Source organism: Leptonotus elevatus, chromosome 1, assembly GCF_054856555.1.
Source record: "Leptonotus elevatus isolate MCC_2025b chromosome 1, RoL_Lele_1.0, whole genome shotgun sequence".
NCBI lineage: Eukaryota > Metazoa > Chordata > Actinopteri > Syngnathiformes > Syngnathidae > Leptonotus > Leptonotus elevatus.
The window spans coordinates 38,519,259-38,536,560 of record NC_141239.1 but is presented as its reverse complement, the minus strand read 5'-3'; the positions used below and the strand labels follow the sequence as shown (position 1 = coordinate 38,536,560).

The following is a 17,302-nucleotide window of genomic DNA, read 5'->3' as shown; positions in this document are numbered from 1 at the left end:
CGGCGAGCCTGACTGAGTGAAGTTGCTTGCCGTGCAGTCCAAAATTATTTAGCACTCTTCAAACATTGCTTTTAGATTTCACTGTCTGCCAAAGAGGAGAAAGTTAACACTGTCAGGAGCACTGCTCTTCTCCATTTCTCCACCTTTGTCGATTTGTATTCACAAAAGTTCAAGGCGCAACTGACATAACACAACCCCAATTTTATCTAGATGCAAAATTAAGTGTGCCACTTTTTTTTTACCTCTACCAAATAGGTTAGATTTCACATGCTTTTTGATATATCAACTGAGATCTACTTTGTATCTTCCAAGGATGCATGCATTACATCTTTAGTAACAACTCACACTACCTACTGTCATTTCTAATGGTCTTAAAATTAGGGATAATTAATACAACTCTTCTTCAGACCTTTACCAGTACGAATAGCCTACTTAACTCTTGAGTAGTCGCTGATACCAATACCAAATACTGATAGGCCTACCAATAGTACTTTTGATACATAAGATTTTCCCCCAAAAACAATGACAGATCAATTTAATGAAATACCTATTTATTACAATTTAGCATTTTTGCTTAGAGACAGTGTGTAGGATTTAGTGCCATCTAGTGGTGAACTAATAATTCATCCATTTAAAAAACTCACTATTAATTTCAATAATGTGCAAAAAAAAATAAATTTGTATCACATCAAATGACATTCATTTATATAATCGCTAATTACATTGCATAGGTCGCGTCACGCCTTCTGCTGTATTCACACCAAAAGCGGGGGAAGCGTTTCAGGTGGCGCGATTGCATTGCAGTCAATGTACTTCGCGTGGGCGGGCGTGAAAGTGCATGGGGCGGCATGGAGGGGAACGTGTTTGGACCAGTGGGACACGGTGCGGCGCAGCGAAAATCCGCACATCCGCATTTTTGCCAAAGTAAAAAAAAAATAATTTTCTTTGCATTTTGCCTCCAATCCATTTATTTTGCATATTATTTTAATTAATAGTGAGTTTTTATAATTAATTATTAGTTTACCACAAGATGGCACTAAATCCTACACAATGTCACTTTTAAATTACATGAAGTTAATTTTCTATTCTTCAAATTTCTAGTTCCTGACCCTACGGCTACAAAAGGGCAGTCAATATAGGCCACCGTCGTGAGTACCGATACCTGGTATCAGTTCTCGCTCATCCCTACTCAAAATAGCCGTCATCAGACTCACTTTGCGTTTTTTTAAAAAGCTTCATATGTGTATATGAAACAACTAGGGGACAACAAAAAATAGTTTTTATATTTAAAAGATGTGTGTGCATTTAAACGTTCCACTTTCCAAATCAAAACATTCCACTTTGACATACCTGTATACTGAGATACGTATCGAATCGTCTTTTATTGTAGATATATCGTAGACGGAAATGGCACTTTTATAGTACTGACCAGTTCATTCAAAAGCAAGTAAAATGACAACAAAAAGTTCATTGTTAATGTATCATACCTTGCCATACCAATTGAATTGTAGTTCCGCTGAATCGAAGCGAATCGAATCATTCCTTGAATCATTTTGCACCACATGTATTAAAAACCATATTCAATCGTCTTTTGTGGAGAGATGCGCACCCCTAGTAACAACTTATGAAAAATGCAGTGACCAGCAAAAACAACAACAACAACATACTATAGGATTCTTGTTGTCCTGTGGATTTTGCTCTTGACAGTGTTGTCAATGTTTTCTTGCTTGGAAATTGCCTCAGTACCAGTCCACTCATTGAATTTGGTAACCTACCTTTGATCCTCCTCGACTCCCTTCTCTGGATGGTTTTGACACCCGGCTGGAGCTCGGCCTCTGCTGACATCCTCCACTGCTGAGTCCTTTGTCCGGCTCACAGCAAGTCCACCATGGGCTCGCGGCCACACTAGTTAATCCAACGGCAACTCCCGGAGCTGAGTTCCCCCTACTTTCCGTCTTCCTTACGGGCACTTCACAGTTGGAAAAATCAATTTCATATTCATACTGCGATGCCTGGCACTCGCCCGCAAATGCAGATCCAGCATTGATAAATAGCCCTCTTCACTTGGCCATGATGTGTGCGTATTAACAAACAACTCATGAAGAGCTTGATGTGCTTGCTGATCCTCTCGAGAAATGCTTCAGATCTGATTTGACATCCTCTGGATAAGCCTCCTTGAAGGTCAAGTATCACATGGTCGACCGGTGCTCTTTTCTGAATGTTCACCTATTGCTCGGGAATAATTCCCCCCAAGGGAGGCGGCGGCATTGATTGAATCAAAGATTGTTCTTCACAGTAGGTCAGGAGTGGCTATTATTCCCTCAGAGAGAACATCAGACGTGATCCGACAGCCTCTCGCAGTCGGTGGCTCTGGACCCTGCAAGGAGATGAAAGAGGAGGCAGCGTTAACGTCGGAATGGAGGTGGTTCAAAGTTCAACTGACACATGCCCCCCCCCCCCCCACATTGTTGATTACAAGATTAATTTAACATGACACATGGCAGCCACTGATTTAACAAATCAACAACGATGTTATTATCTCTTCTGGATCATCAATCCTTAATGAAAGAGCTGCAGGTGCGTGCTGCTCAGCGGGCCACCCTTGAAGGAGAGCTGTGGTGGAACATTTTTATGCGCTACTTGTGGGTAAATACTGAACGTTAAAGCATGACTGGCGCTTCTGCGCATGCAAAGGACTTTTTGAGAAGATCAGGCCTACAGCAAGAGGAAGGGAAGTAACAGAGCAGCAAACGACAGACTGGAGTGGAAATCCTGGCAAGGCCGTCTCAAAACTTGAACCCCCCCCCCCCCCCCCCCCCCCCACACACACACACACACACACACACACACACACGTTGTGCTTTAATGCCCTTGAATCATCCACTGCTAACAATGGGACAGAGCCAAACTGGCACCACGGCTGCCGCTACTTTTGTTGGCATGGTGACGGGTCTTTGTTCGAGAAGGTCGTCAACCGAATGAAGTCCAAAAAGTGCTGAACGTCATGCTGTATGACACACGTATTTCTATTAAATGTAGCCAATGCTAATCACTAGTTTTGAAAAATCAGAACTGTTTCTGCATTTAAATTGAAGCTGGTTTTTGTTGTATCATGAAATAGATCGACTTCATTTTAACATAATTATATTGTTAGTAGTGTTGTTCCAATACCCCGTTTGATATCTAGTTGTTGTTGTTTTTTAACATGAAAAAAGTGTCCTGCCATTGGTTAAGAGCATTCAAAGGTCAATAGGTATCATGAATGAATGAATTGTATTTTTCAAAACACACATATATAAAAAAAAGAAAAGAAGAAAACAAATCTACTCAAAGATATCAAAAATCATATAAAACAAAATATAAATAACACATGTTCGAAAAAAATATATATTTGCTCGGCATGCAGTGAACACGTCATGTGAATGTCGTGCACAAGCAAGGCACGATGCTGCATCCAATATTAGCCTATGCCAATACCTCTGTTTTAATGCAGTATCGGGGCCTCTCCCAATACCCGTATTGGTATCGGAACAACACTAATTGGTGCCACAGCAGGCTTACGTTACTCTTGAAACATCTTTTAGCCTTCACGTGTGCATCAGATGCCAAATCCTGAGTTGCATCCAATTTCACAAAGTCAATTATGTGGTTGTCATTGTGATCTCCAGTGGGCAAAAGTAGCAACTAGGTTACTTTTATTGAAGTGAATGTGTTTTAATTGGTTAATTCAGGCACAACGATCTTTACAGATCGACATTCCTGCTGGAGTATCCAAAGAAAACCCAGATAAGCACAGGTAGAACATGGAAACTCCACATGGTAACACCGGAGCGGAAATTTGACCTCTGCAAGACAGGACGTACAAACGTGAAACTCCAATTTTCCATTTTTCACCAACGTTAGATTCAGTCTTAAAATAAAACCAATACCACACACTATACTAATGATTTCCTTTCACGTATATCTGTAATTTATAACAAGAATTTTCCCCGAACAAATAAAAATAGCAAAACTAGTCCCACTCTTGAAAAAAAGGAAATAAGAATGATTTTTTGAATTACAGACCTATATCTCTACTCCCACAGCTGTCTAAAATATTGGAAAAATTGTATGCGACAAGATTAAATAAATTCATAGATAAGTATAACATTTTAAGTAACAGCCAGTATGGGTTTCGCTCCAATCACTCAACTACCATGGAATTAATGGAGCCAACTGAATGAATTTGCATAGCTATGGATGAAAAACATGTTTTAGTAAGTGTTTCATTTGACACCTTAGATCATGAAATATTATTGCATAAATTGTTTAAATATGGTATACGAGGTGTTGTACATCAATGGGTTGCCAGTTATCTAAAAAATAGAAAACAATATGTTGAATTCAATAGGCAATCAAAACACAGTTATGTAAATTGTGGGATGCCCCAGGGATCAATTCTGGGGCCAGTACTTTTTCGACTTTTTTTGTTGTTGAAATTGTTCAAATGTATTTTGTTTGCAGAAGACACCACTTTGTTTTATGCTGGGGAAAAATAGATATATAATGTATTACAAGTAATAGAGAATGAGAGTGCAAGAATTTTATGATGTGGTTCAATGCTAACAAACTGTCTACACATATTAATAGAACCAGATTTAGGATTTTCAGTTGTAGAAATATGGATGTCGAAGCAACACCGACTGTGCAAGGCATTGAAATAGAAAGGACTAATGAAATTAAGTTTTTAGGTATCATTATTGATGAACATTTAACATGGAAAGCGCATATAGAATATGTCAAATCTAAGGTGTCACAAACCGTAGCCTTGTTACACAAAGAATCATTGAACAAGACTGATTTGTTATTGTTATATAATTCATTAATTGTTCCCAACCTGAGCTATTGCATTGAAGTGTGGGGGTGTGCAGCAAAAACCTACACTGAATTCAACTTTCTTTTACAGAAACGGGCTATTCGTGTTGTTTGCGGTTGTGGATACAAAGATCACACTAACCCACTATTTATACAACTAAAAACTTAAAAATTTAATGAATTGATGGAGTTTAACCGCCTTAAAATATTGTACAAAGCCCATCATGAAATTTTACCAGTTAATATACAAACTAAATTTATAAAAAGGGAAAGTGAGAATTAGAAGAACAGACATTTTTTCCAAACCTAAATATAGAACAAAACAAAAAGAACGATGTATTTCAACTCAAGGCGTCAGTCTGTGGAACAATCTGGATTGTAAAACAAAATCTTCTCAGTCTATTTGTATTTTATTTAAAAGCATAAAAGCACAATTACTGCAAAAAAAAAAAAAAAAAAAAAATATATATATATATATATATATATAGCTCGTTATTAAATTTGTGCTGTTGTTTTGTGTTTGTGTGTTTTTAGTTGATCAGGGACAGACAAAACAAGTTTAACTTCTTTCCGTCCCTTTCATTTATTTTTGCTTCACTTTAAATTTGAATATTGTTTTATATTGTCTTTTTTTCTTTTAAAAATGAATGAGATTGATTGATTGATAAGGCACTGCAGTTAAAGAATGTGTTCTCCATAAAGTACGGTATGCAGCAGTGGTACCTTATACTTACCTTATTTCTGCCAGGAACCGGTTTATGGTAGTATAGATTTATCACGGGACCAACAATGAAACCAATTGCCATGGGGAGGTGGGGCAGGGGTTTATGTTCTGGTTCTTCAATCTATCTTTGAGAGCCAATAACAAACCACCCGTGGGCCGGTATCAGGCCTCAGTCCAGTGATCGGGGACCACTAATACACACAGAGGTGGGCGCTTCCATCTCTCCGTCGGCCCATCATTGACGGATGCCCACCTTTCAGTGAGTGATTCCGCATTTCGGCATTTTCACAGACTGAGAACCGTCAGTACTGACCTGGATCGACGGACAAAAACCTGCTTCAGTCGATGACTGATACTGATGGAATACTGACCTTAACAAGACTTTACAAGTTAACATATCAGCTCTTCACCTGGAAATCAGTAACCAAAAATAACTCTTACCATCTCCCTTAAAAATGAAAAAAACGTCCCTTTATCCCTAATAAATACACTTCCTGAAAATCGGTATTTCTTGAATATGTCACTCTGGTGTAATAAACAGGCACAGAGCTCTGGCGTATGAAAGCAGTTTATTTGCTCCTCTCCCCATTACTCAGTGAACATACGCATAGCTTCACGAATACGAATGAGCAAATGGAGACACACTGCCGCCTGCTTGTCTTGCTGTCTTCTCCTTTCATTTCCTTGAACAGTTGGTTGCGGTTGCCTCATCAGCACCAGTTCGCCTCATGCGTCTCGACCGCGTGCCTCTCCTCATGCGCGCTCAAAAGTCAGATAATGTTAGTCGGGTCCAGGCAAACGGGCCAGTCTTTAAATGGCTCTCAGGCTAGGTTATTGAGTGATGGGAGAATATTTTAGCTGTCACAAAAAATATATATCACAAAGCGGTTTCTATTCCCAATGAGAAAGACACGCCTCATTGTATTTGGTGAAAGCCATTTAATGTGATGTACAGCTGCTTTTTTTTTTTTTTAAACCAATGCTATCTAGGTCACCCACACTCCGCCGTGTTCTGTGTGTTTTAACAGCTCCCACTGCCTTGTATGATTTGGGTCAGAGTTAACGAGCATCGCTCGTTCCTCCAGCTACTCTCGACTGTTACAGGATGTCAAAAGCGCTCGACAAAAGCCATTTCTTATTTATATTTTTGCTCATTTTAGTGCCGTCTCTCTCTCGTTTGTGAAGGGGGGGAATAACTGATAGAAGTTGATTTCGTTTCTGCTCACATTTCATTATTTGCCGCCATCAACCTACTGCTGTCTTTATCAGTCTGCCTGCAGTTTGCAAACCGCATCTGGAGATGTTTATTTCCTGCCTGCTGTCAGAATCTGCACACCGTAACCTGACTATTGAATGGAAACAGGCATGCTGGAAGGAAAACTTGGCCACTCTTTTCCTTAACATTAGGCAGTCATCAGTCATGCATGTCATTGATTTGTCTGGGGAAGAATTTGTGAACCTCCATTAGGCCAAACAGACCTGGACACATTATTTTCTTACAATGAGACATAGTCTATATCTATATTGCCAAGATGACACAATTACTGCATTGCTCTTCTCGTCAAGTGTCACCAAGTGTCTATTAACATTCGCTGCCAGCAATTTTCCAGCATTTTGACTTTTTTCAAGCCCCCAAAGGGGATTTTGACCAATATCTATATATATATATACACACAAAACAAATCTACCAAATGAAATAATATACTCCTTTCATCAGAAATAAAGTTTGATTTTCCATTTTTCCATTCTTTTATAATCAATCGTAGACCAAAGTGACAGTAGGTTTAACAAAATTGGTCTGATCTCATATCTTGACTGATGCATTGCTGCCATGTTATGGTGGCTGCGGGTCAGCAAAATTGTTTCCAAGATTAAAATCTACAATTGAGCAGCGTCAGACTCCCAACACCTCAATTGAAAAACATAATTGACAAGTATACTCGTCAGTGGCAGTGAATGTTAATATGTTTATTGAAGGTTAAACGTGAGTGTTGCCTTTGGGGGTCGGGCGGACTTTCTGTGTATGAAAGTAATTTATATTAGAGTTCATCTCAAGTCAAAATGTTATATGGAATACTGTAGGGGTGTGAATTGCCTAGTACCTGGCGATTCGATTCGTATCACGATTCATAGGTCACTCTTCGATTCGATTACCGATTAATCCCGATACAAATCTAGAAATTGATTATTGGGATTTTTTTTAAATTTTTACTCAAATTTAGAAAATACAAATCAGTAAACTTGTACACTGTAAAATTTGTATGAAAATGTATTTATGTATCTGAAAATTCAGGTTTTATAACTGAGCCACTGCATTTAACAAACAGGTTGCAGTCTGTTTCATGCTTGAACAGCACTGAAATTAAATATTAAGGCTTAATGTTTCATTAAAATAACATTCTTCCATGCTTAATGTGTGAATCCTAACCCTAAGTAAGACGTTTTGTTGAATATTCACATAAAACAATTATGTTTAAAAATCTATTCGGCCGCATATCAAAATCGATTCGAGAATTGTGCGCTGTAATATCGCGATATATTGCCGAATCGATATTTCCCAACACCCCTAGAATACTGTATTTGTCAACCTGAACCATGCCAACTAAATGTGGAGAAACAAGCAAAATAAAACAACTACCGACTGGAAAAGAAAACTAATGGGCAATGCTAATAATTAGAAAATAATTCTGTGACATTGTTTTAATTAAATACTGTGCAGAGAACTTGTTTAAAACATTTGAGTGACAGCAGATTAATTAAGACTCAAAATGAGACAGTTTACGAACCCTGGTAGGTGCTGCTGTTTTTGTTAGCAACAGAATCAGCAACAAAGTTCAAATAACATCTGTACATCAGTGAGCTATAGGAACATTTAAGCGGAAAAAAACAAAACAGATGTCAATTTGTTTCAGGTGGATGACACAACATCAATTTCAGGTTATACTCTTCATGCAAGATTGAGATAGTAGAAAGATGCTGGAAATTCAACCTCCAGGTAGAAGGCAAAAAGAAAGACCGAAGAGGAAATTCATGGATGCTGCGAGGGAAGATTTGCAGATTGCTGGAATTAGAGCAGAATATGCAGAAGACGGGGATGAGATGGAAAAGGATGATTCACTGTGGCGACCCCTAAATTGGGTTAAGCCGAAAGAACTAACAAAAGACAAGACTGTTTTAATAGACTGCACCATCTTATACTGAGGGATCTTTTGGATGAAGCCGTTCTGCATATGGTCAATTATGCCCCCCCCCACACACACACACACACAATGCAAGGCGCCTTCTGTGCTCTGCAGCTTGCGTGTGAGTTGTGTGAAATGGTGAGCCACCCGTCCGCAGGACCACCGTTATAGTTCTTCCGGGCCAAAGCTTAGCATGGCCCAGGGCCGACGGAACGTTTGTTCAACAGAGCGACTTTGGCACCTTGCGCTGGTCATCTTTGTTACAAAATGTCCCCCAGTTTATGGAGCAGGACATGACTGTGACAACCAAGCTGTGCAGCTCTCCCAGCTGTGTAACCTTGTCTCACAGATGACGTGTGTGTTTTGTTTCCCCGTTCGAAATTAGTCCTTATCATAGTTTTACAATCAACAATCAGGTAGTCTCATGTGGCCTTACAAGCTGCTATGAGCTTTTGAATTCAAATTGAGGTTAATTTTCTTTGTTGGGCTAATTAGATTCCTGACTTCAGGAGTGAAAAGCTGACATAAATGCCTTTGCTTAAATGTGCAGTTTATTAACACGCGTGACCATCTGATTCAAAGGGTTAATCAGGCCTTCATGCAAGTAAAAAGATTTAGATAGCTTCACAGTGGGAGAGAGTGGAAACAAGTCCTTTGAGGGGTTCTTAACCTTTTTTTTTTTTTCGTGGGGTCCAACTTTTCCTGTAAAAAGTGTCCTGGGGCTCATTCAGTATCAATGATTTATGTTGGCTTTAATGGCTTATTATTGTTTGTATTTAGCACTTGTCCATGATGTTCTTTGTTCGGTTTCTTCTTTCACTACACAAACAGTTGGGTCAAAAGTAACCCAATTATGGATAAAAAATGGACCGATCAACTTTATGGGTCAATTTGACCCAACTTTTGAGTCCATAAATGGGTCTTTTAGTGTAAAACAACTCCAAATCCCGTACTTGGGTCAAAAAAATTAGGTAATTTTGTATAAAATTTTCCAGAAAGTGCAGCCCGGCCATTGAAAATGAATGGGCCCATTCATTTCAATGGGGAATTTCGACCCCTGGTAGCTCGCACTTTCTGGAAAATTTTATACAAAATGACCCAATTTTTTGGCAAAATGTTGGGTCAAACTTTCTGGAAAGTTTTATACAAAATTACCCAATTTTTTGACCCAAGTACAGGATTGACCAATATTTATGAGTTGTTTTACACTAAAAGACCCATTTCTTGACTCAAAGTTGGGTCAAATTGACCCAATTAGAGGATCGGTCCATTTTTGACCCAACTGTTTTTAGAGTGTACTACTACTTCAACTACATTTCTATATACAGGTAAATAAAATTCTGATGCCTTATCTTATACCTAGCGACAGCTCTCATATATACGGCTCTGGTCAGATATTCCCCTCCCACATGGGAGATAAGGTTTAAAGTATGCTTGTTGCGGCGTCAGTTTGCTTTTAGTTCCCTGCGTTTTCTCCGAGTCATGTTTCCTTTTGTAATTAGTCAATGCCCAATTAGTTATTTTGAATCAAATTTTGGGGGACTTTTCTGATTTCTCCGGTATCTTGTTTACCTTTTTGTTTTTATAAAATGACATTCTTCTTTTTGTTTTTTTTTGACTGCCCCAAAATCATAACAGTGATCCAAATTCACTATACCTACCACATATACCCCTCACACATTGACAAAATTAGGAGCGTCTGTAGACTTAAATTCTAAATAAAGCAGACGCATGAAGCATGTGCAATATGTCCTCTTTACAACAACAGTTTGGAATGACATCGTGTTCTGCTTCATTAACATAGGCTAATTACCACTCTGATGAGATGGCTATGCAGGGGGAAAAGTCAAGCAAAGTGATTAGTGTTCATACTGAAGGCACATTGTCTGCTCAATTGTACCAAATTTCATGGCAATCCGTCCAAATTCGGTGATACTCCAGTGTGGACTGAGCATGGTCGCTGAAAATTAAAGAATGAATGGCATCGGAAAGAAAATAACCATGGAAAACAGAATAAGAGCATAACATTGAAATACAATGGAATGAGGACGTGCATGGAGTTAGAAACTGAAGTCTTCCCAAAACCGAAATACTGGCGCTAAAAGGTAAAATGCACGGGCCCTTCCTGCCAGCAACTGAGCTCACCCTGTTTAACCACGGCTCATTGCTTCACCTCATTCTGACAAGATGGAGGGCCTCTGACTGAGATGGAACAGTCAAGTGTCAGATTGTAGAGGGGGAGGAGGAAAACTCATTTGGATGTTTGGAGCACCCTCATTTGCTTTCTGTTGGAAGAGCGATGCCCCATTGCTTCGGGGTGAGCAGCTACAGCTGGAAAGCTAAATAGGCGCTGCCACACAGTTGCTTGGCTGTGCAGATTTGTGTCAGCGCGAGAGCCTTGGAGCTGTGCACAGAGTTGGGCATGGTTAACCCATCCGGGTGCAGTAACACAGAGGCCAGGAAAGGGCTGCCCTCTGTGTTGGCTACTCCGTTGCCTGCTTAACCAGCTTGACTGCAAAATAACCCTTTTTCCATTCAGGCAGAATGATAAACGGACGGTCATTTGAGGAGGTAGGTATTCAAATCAGATCTACAGTCGACAAAATTGAATTCAATCAGTGAATGAACTAATCAAAAGGTTGGAGGTTTGATGAAGTTCATATAATCAATCGAGTGCTTATCTTTTGGGACTGACCGATGTGGATTTTTTTTTTTTTAGGCTGATGCCGATTCCCATATTTGGCAAAATAAAATTCGGAATTAGCCGATTTGTTTAAAAAAAAAAAGTATCATGAATAAAACTTCTTCTTTGGTCTCTTAATGCTTACAACAATAACGATATAAATTACAAGCAGAATATTTGACTGTTTTATAATTGTTGTTTGGCCTTTAGTATTTGATTAAATGGCCAGTTTTTTTCACAGGGAAATCTTTGACTGTTATCTTTTTCTTAGGCTGTAATGTGTCCATGTGTAAAATACTCTAAGTAAATAAATGAAAAGAATCGGTGACATATTTTTGGGGTGACGATTGCCGAATTACTATTATACTACTAAACAGTTACTTGGTCTACTTATCTTAATTATGACATATTCTTTGGGTCATATTTGACCCATTTTGACAGCATTAAAATTCCCCCTATTCACCCTGACTTTTGATCACTTTTCTTAAAGGGACGGAAAATACACCAAAAACTCAAAATGTCATTTTCTTGCTCAGGTGCCACAACGTTTGAAGCTTTCCTGAGTCAAATTTGACCCACCATGTCTACTGAAATACAATTTAGATTTACCAGTATGTATTAAATCAGGAAATTGTTGAAATTATGGGAATCTTCAAACTGGGAAAGTGTACATGGCATAACTGTGAATTTAAAGGGATACTTGACTCATTGAGCCATTTTCATCAGTAAAAAAGTTAATGATTTGTCCAGAATTAATGTGATAACTTCATTATTTTTCATGTACAATTAATACCTTTAAATAGGTAACGAGTCGACCAAATCACAGCTCACCTGCCAGTCCACAACAAGGGTCAAAATTAGTTTTTAAAGTTATTAACTATTCATGAGAAATAATGTTATCACATAAATTATAGACGAAATATTATTTTCATACTGTTGAAAATGGCTCAATGAGTCAAGAATCTCTTTAAGGGATGGTGTATTGGTGTCCAGAGGCAGTGGCGAGCGGTGACCTTTTAGAGTGGGCATGCTGGAGTGACACATATGCGAGCAGGCGCGAGCTGAACATTTTGGGGGTGTTTTTATTATTAATTTTAATATTAAATATGATTTAATTCTTATTTTATACCACTGTGTAGATATAAAATCAAAGCGGAAATATTCAGGATTGACGCAGGTTGATGCACAATTGACAGTATTCGGAACTGTCTCGTGCCCATGAAGTGGGCTCAACCCGGGTGAGAAAAAAAAAGACATTGCAGCAAGAGGTTTCAACCAACAATCAAGTTTGCTAACATGTGGACAGCCAGCTAGTAGAGGTGTAAATATCTCCAATCAAGACGATTGGATACGCATCTCGATACATGCGGTGCGATCCGATTCAAGGACGGTTCGATTTTAAAATGGAACGATTCGGTTTGATGCAGTAGGATTACGATTCGATTCTGTTTGATTCGGTGCAACGATTATCTGATTACTTGACAACTAGTCAACTGCCAAATTCATTTATAATTATTTTGATACTCCATTAATCGTTTGAATATCCTGTTTAATTTAAAAGCGATCCTGGCTGACTTACCGCTCGTGAAAGCGTCTGATTATCCTTATTTTACACACTTAAGTTAAAAAACGTTTGTGTATTCCTCGTCGTGTCAAAGCCAGGGAACGCTGCCAAGTCACTAAGATCTGTTTGCGTCCTGGACGTTGTGTCATCTTTCGTTTCCCTCCGCAACTTTCGACCGAGCCCAGGGGGTAATTTAAAGTTGTATTATACGACTCGGGGGTGGGGTGGTTAATATAGTTTTGGAGCAGAAACCGACACAATATTCCCGTTTTCATCCCTCCTCAGGTCGCGACAGAACGGCTTGTTTGCTAATACTTGCTAGCAGTAGCATGCTGATATAAGCAATGCGTCATTGGCTTGGAACGATGTTGTGAATGAACTGTAACCAATCACGTGAGTCACTGGCCGCATCGAGGATTGTGGGATTACTGTATGCAAATTGGCCATATACCCCCCCCCCCCCCCTCGTCATTGGCGATGTGGCGAACAATAATTGTACCACCAAGATAAAATCGATTTATAACGTTTTGACCGGGCCATATACCGATTTATTAGTCCTTGTGCAGGTGCACTCGCATCGTTCAAATCTAAACCGGATTTCCGGTTGAAAACGGTTTTTGTTACACCCCTACCGGCTAGCCATGTATGTTACTCATCCGTCCTTGCTTGAAAGTGACAGATGAAATTCTTCCCGTTTTGGTGATGATTACTTCAGTAGGACGACCGCTTGAAATTCTGTCCAGAGGGAATCTTGAAACTGTCCGGGGAACCGTCTTTGTTGCCACCAATTTCACACATGTTCAGGTTTCGCTGCTTAACTCAAATTCCACAAAGACGTTATTAATGAGAATACCGTGTTTGGAAACTGTGTCGCAACATATGATTGTGAAGAACATTTGCAGGTTGACTTTTGACTTTCTCTTTACTCCTTTGTTGCACACTGAACTAGCATGACATGCTGACACTGAGCATGATAGGAGCCTAAAACAAAGTTTTGTGCAACCAACATTTTGGTCACAAAATTCCACAACCTCAACAGCACTGGATTTTAGACGGTACACTGAAAGTTTCTTACACTATTTTTATACGAGACAAATTGACGCTAAGAAAGTTTTACAAGCAGATGGCAATACGAAAGAAAAAACGTTAAAGCACATTTCCCCCCCTCATTTGATTCTATGCAACCCTTACAGCAGGCCTGGTAGCGCGCCCATGAGTGCAACACTACTGGACTCTTGTCATAAGTATGAAACGTTTCATCCAATTGTCCAAAACACCTCATGTGATGTGTCTTCCCTGAGGCATCTTTAATGCGGTGTTGATTAGGTTTGTTGTTGTGTGTTATGTGTCAAAACAAGCTATTTATCATGCTGGGAGGAAGACAGCTGGACGCACTCCGGAAGGTCTCTCCAAACACAGCACTAGCCAGCGCCGTCTCCCTCGCTTGCTTCCTTTTCATTATCACTGTAATCTTTTTATTTTACTCGCCCGCATCTTTCATTTTTATCTTTCCTCGTATTTTTGCCTTCCGCTTCTCTTCTGCCCTCATTTTCTTTGTCTGGAAAACAGAATTGCTGTTTGTGAAAAGAGGCTGTACGCATGTTTATTTTGCTGCCACCCCCACTCGTGCTTTCTTTTATGACTTACGAAAGACTGTGGCAACATAGCCTTGGTCATCATTACTTCATTTACTAAAAGCAATTAGTAAGGGAAGTGGCCCCCCGTCCTCTCTCTCATTCTGTACCCTTTGAGCGTAGTTGTGCCCTTTAATTGCACACAGAGTCCAAATGAAGCGACCTCTTGATTAACTTCCAAACCCAATTGTTTATACGTTTCTCCGTGTGCTGATTATGGTCATTGGTGATTTAAGGACATGCTGCCAGGAAAGAAAGGTCTATTGTAGTTGCGATGTCGTGATCAAAGCTTGCGTGCTGCAAAACATTATGCACAGTCTAGGAAACAATGTTAATGAAGCACAGGAAAAGCGCCAAACAGACGTTCCAAAAATACAGGACCTCCTCTGATTTTGTATTTCCTCGCTACCTGGCTTAGCAAACTTGTCATGTTCGGTATTATGTGGATTTTGGTGATTTGAATGATCAAGTTTTCCTTGTGTCCCTTTTGTCAGTGTCTGTCGTTAAGTTTTATTGTGTCCCGCTGTGCTTGTCAACCTGGTCCATTGTGTCAACCAATCAACTCCCTGAGCCACTTGTGTCTTATCCAGGTGTTGCTCGTTGTCTCGTTAGTTTGTTTGTACAGTATTTGAGTGCCCTGCTTTCTTTTCCGTCCTCGTCATCTTGTTTGTTTGCCGTCTTGCTGCAAGTCGAGTCAAGTCTTTCTCTTCCTCGTGTTTTTTATTTGAGTTACTTTGAACCGTGTTATTTTTGGGACTTTTTTAATACACTATTTGAGATCATTCCATGTACCTTATTCGCCTTTTTGTTATTTTGAAATGTAATTGTGTTTTGAGTGCACACCTGCCTCACCAACCTTACTTCCCTGCAACTGGGTCCGCAACCTTACCTAACCTAACCATAACAAACACATTCCATTGTATTCATTTTTGGACTGATTTAAATTGAAAATGGAAGTGTGATTAAGACATAAGTAGTTTTTGTGTTTTGACAGGTGTGGCCTCGTGAGTGATGTCAAGAGTTCGGAGTCCATCTTAACTTGGCCTTTTTACCAAGCAGTTAGTTCATTCTCAGCATCTGCTTCATGCTCTTTGTGAGTGCTTTCATTTTGTATTTGTGTTTAACTGCCCCATTCAATATGCAGTTCAAAGTACATAGGCACCTTGATTTTCCACTTCACCTGAAATTCACTCATAAATCTAATTTTGTCTCACAAATTGACTGAAATCAAGATACCACTGCCCCAAGGTCAAACCAAATCCATTCTAGTTCATAATGTAAAGTGAATGGAATTGTTCCGGATTCATTAAACTAATTGTTGTATAATAAATCAAATCTACTTGAAGACATCTGACATCGGAGGGAACAGGATGGCGTCTGCTGAAAAAGATTGTCACGAAGTGGCGTTATACTGCTGTTCTTTTACAAAAACAAAATGATGTATGTAATTAACATTTAATCAGTCATTTTTTATGGTACTGAGGAGCTCCAAAATAATGGAAAAGTAAAATTAACAAGTCACTCAATGCCGCATTTGACATTTAATCATAGTTTGAACTCCAGAGTTTGGTTTAACTTTTGAAGCATATTTTTCCAGAACATTGCAAGACTTTTGGAGCGTTATCAGAAGAAAACAGAATTTTGTTTCCCAAGTGAAGAAGCACGTCTATTGGATATTTTTAATGGAACTGTAAAAAAATCTAACGGGTTCAAGCACCCTCCTTGCATCAATTATTTCCTGCAGTCCCTAAATCCCAAACATGTTTGATTGCATGTGAAAAGTGATTATCTTCGCTGCGACTCATTTATTTATCAAGCGTCTACAGAAGTCACATCTTTCAAATCCTCCTTTTATGAAACATATTTCATAAGTGATGAAAACTCAGCATTCACTTTGGTTCCCTTCCAGATTGCGGCTTTTGGCAGAAAAAGCCGCAATATGCTATACAAAAGGGAAAGTTAGCATGTCTAACAAGACTTTTTGGGTAAATTATTTGCTTCCATTATAAGTCTGTTTCCTATACAAGTGTGTGTAATGTGCAAAGGTTATTTAAAGTACATAACAATTTTTTTTAAACAGTAATAGTCCAGCAAACAGCACACTAAGTACTTCATGGTGATTTGCATACACTTTTGCAAATATGTCGCTTTTCTCCAATTGTACCGAATAAGTGTCCTTTTTACTACAAAACTTGACATAAAGAGAACATCGACTCACACCACACGCACTCGCAATACTGTGTTCATCTGACTGTACGACAGTACGCGTGCGTGTCATTAGTGAGTCTTCCAGCACACCTCAACGTCTCTCATTAATCTCACTTGAGCGATTAGACTGCGGCGACGTATGGCGCCATGGGAGGCGTGAAACTGGTTGTGAAACTGTTGTCATCTCATATGTTATCGCACTCTCGAGACTAGGTGGGGGGGGGGGGCTTAAATCATGCCGGCACAGCCCATTGGCAGCTAATCATGCAGCTAATGATAAATGAAATATTCCACATCTTCTAGTTACAACAGAATAGTAAGGTGAGGAAGTCTATGCGGAGCTTCTCCCAAAGTCATTTTGTTGAATAAACCCAAAAAGGAGAGCAGATACGAGTTTGAGTGATGCCTTGAAGTCATGACACTTGATGGCTGATTAGAGCAAAACATCAGTGT

At 39.3% G+C, this 17,302-nt stretch overlaps 1 protein-coding gene across 3 annotated transcripts in view; it reads right to left on the bottom strand.

Annotated features, from left to right (window-relative positions):
* Positions 1-17,302, bottom strand: part of LOC147181993 (disabled homolog 1-like) — a 57,156-nt gene that overhangs the window by 25,963 nt on the left and 13,891 nt on the right. For all 3 annotated transcript variants that reach the window (XM_086097960.1, XM_086097970.1, XM_086097952.1), the window contains exon 2: positions 1,776-2,377. In XM_086097960.1, the coding sequence (XP_085954086.1) occupies positions 1,776-1,845 (70 nt within the window). In that variant the 5' untranslated portion in view covers positions 1,846-2,377. The remainder of the gene's footprint in view (positions 1-1,775; positions 2,378-17,302) is intronic.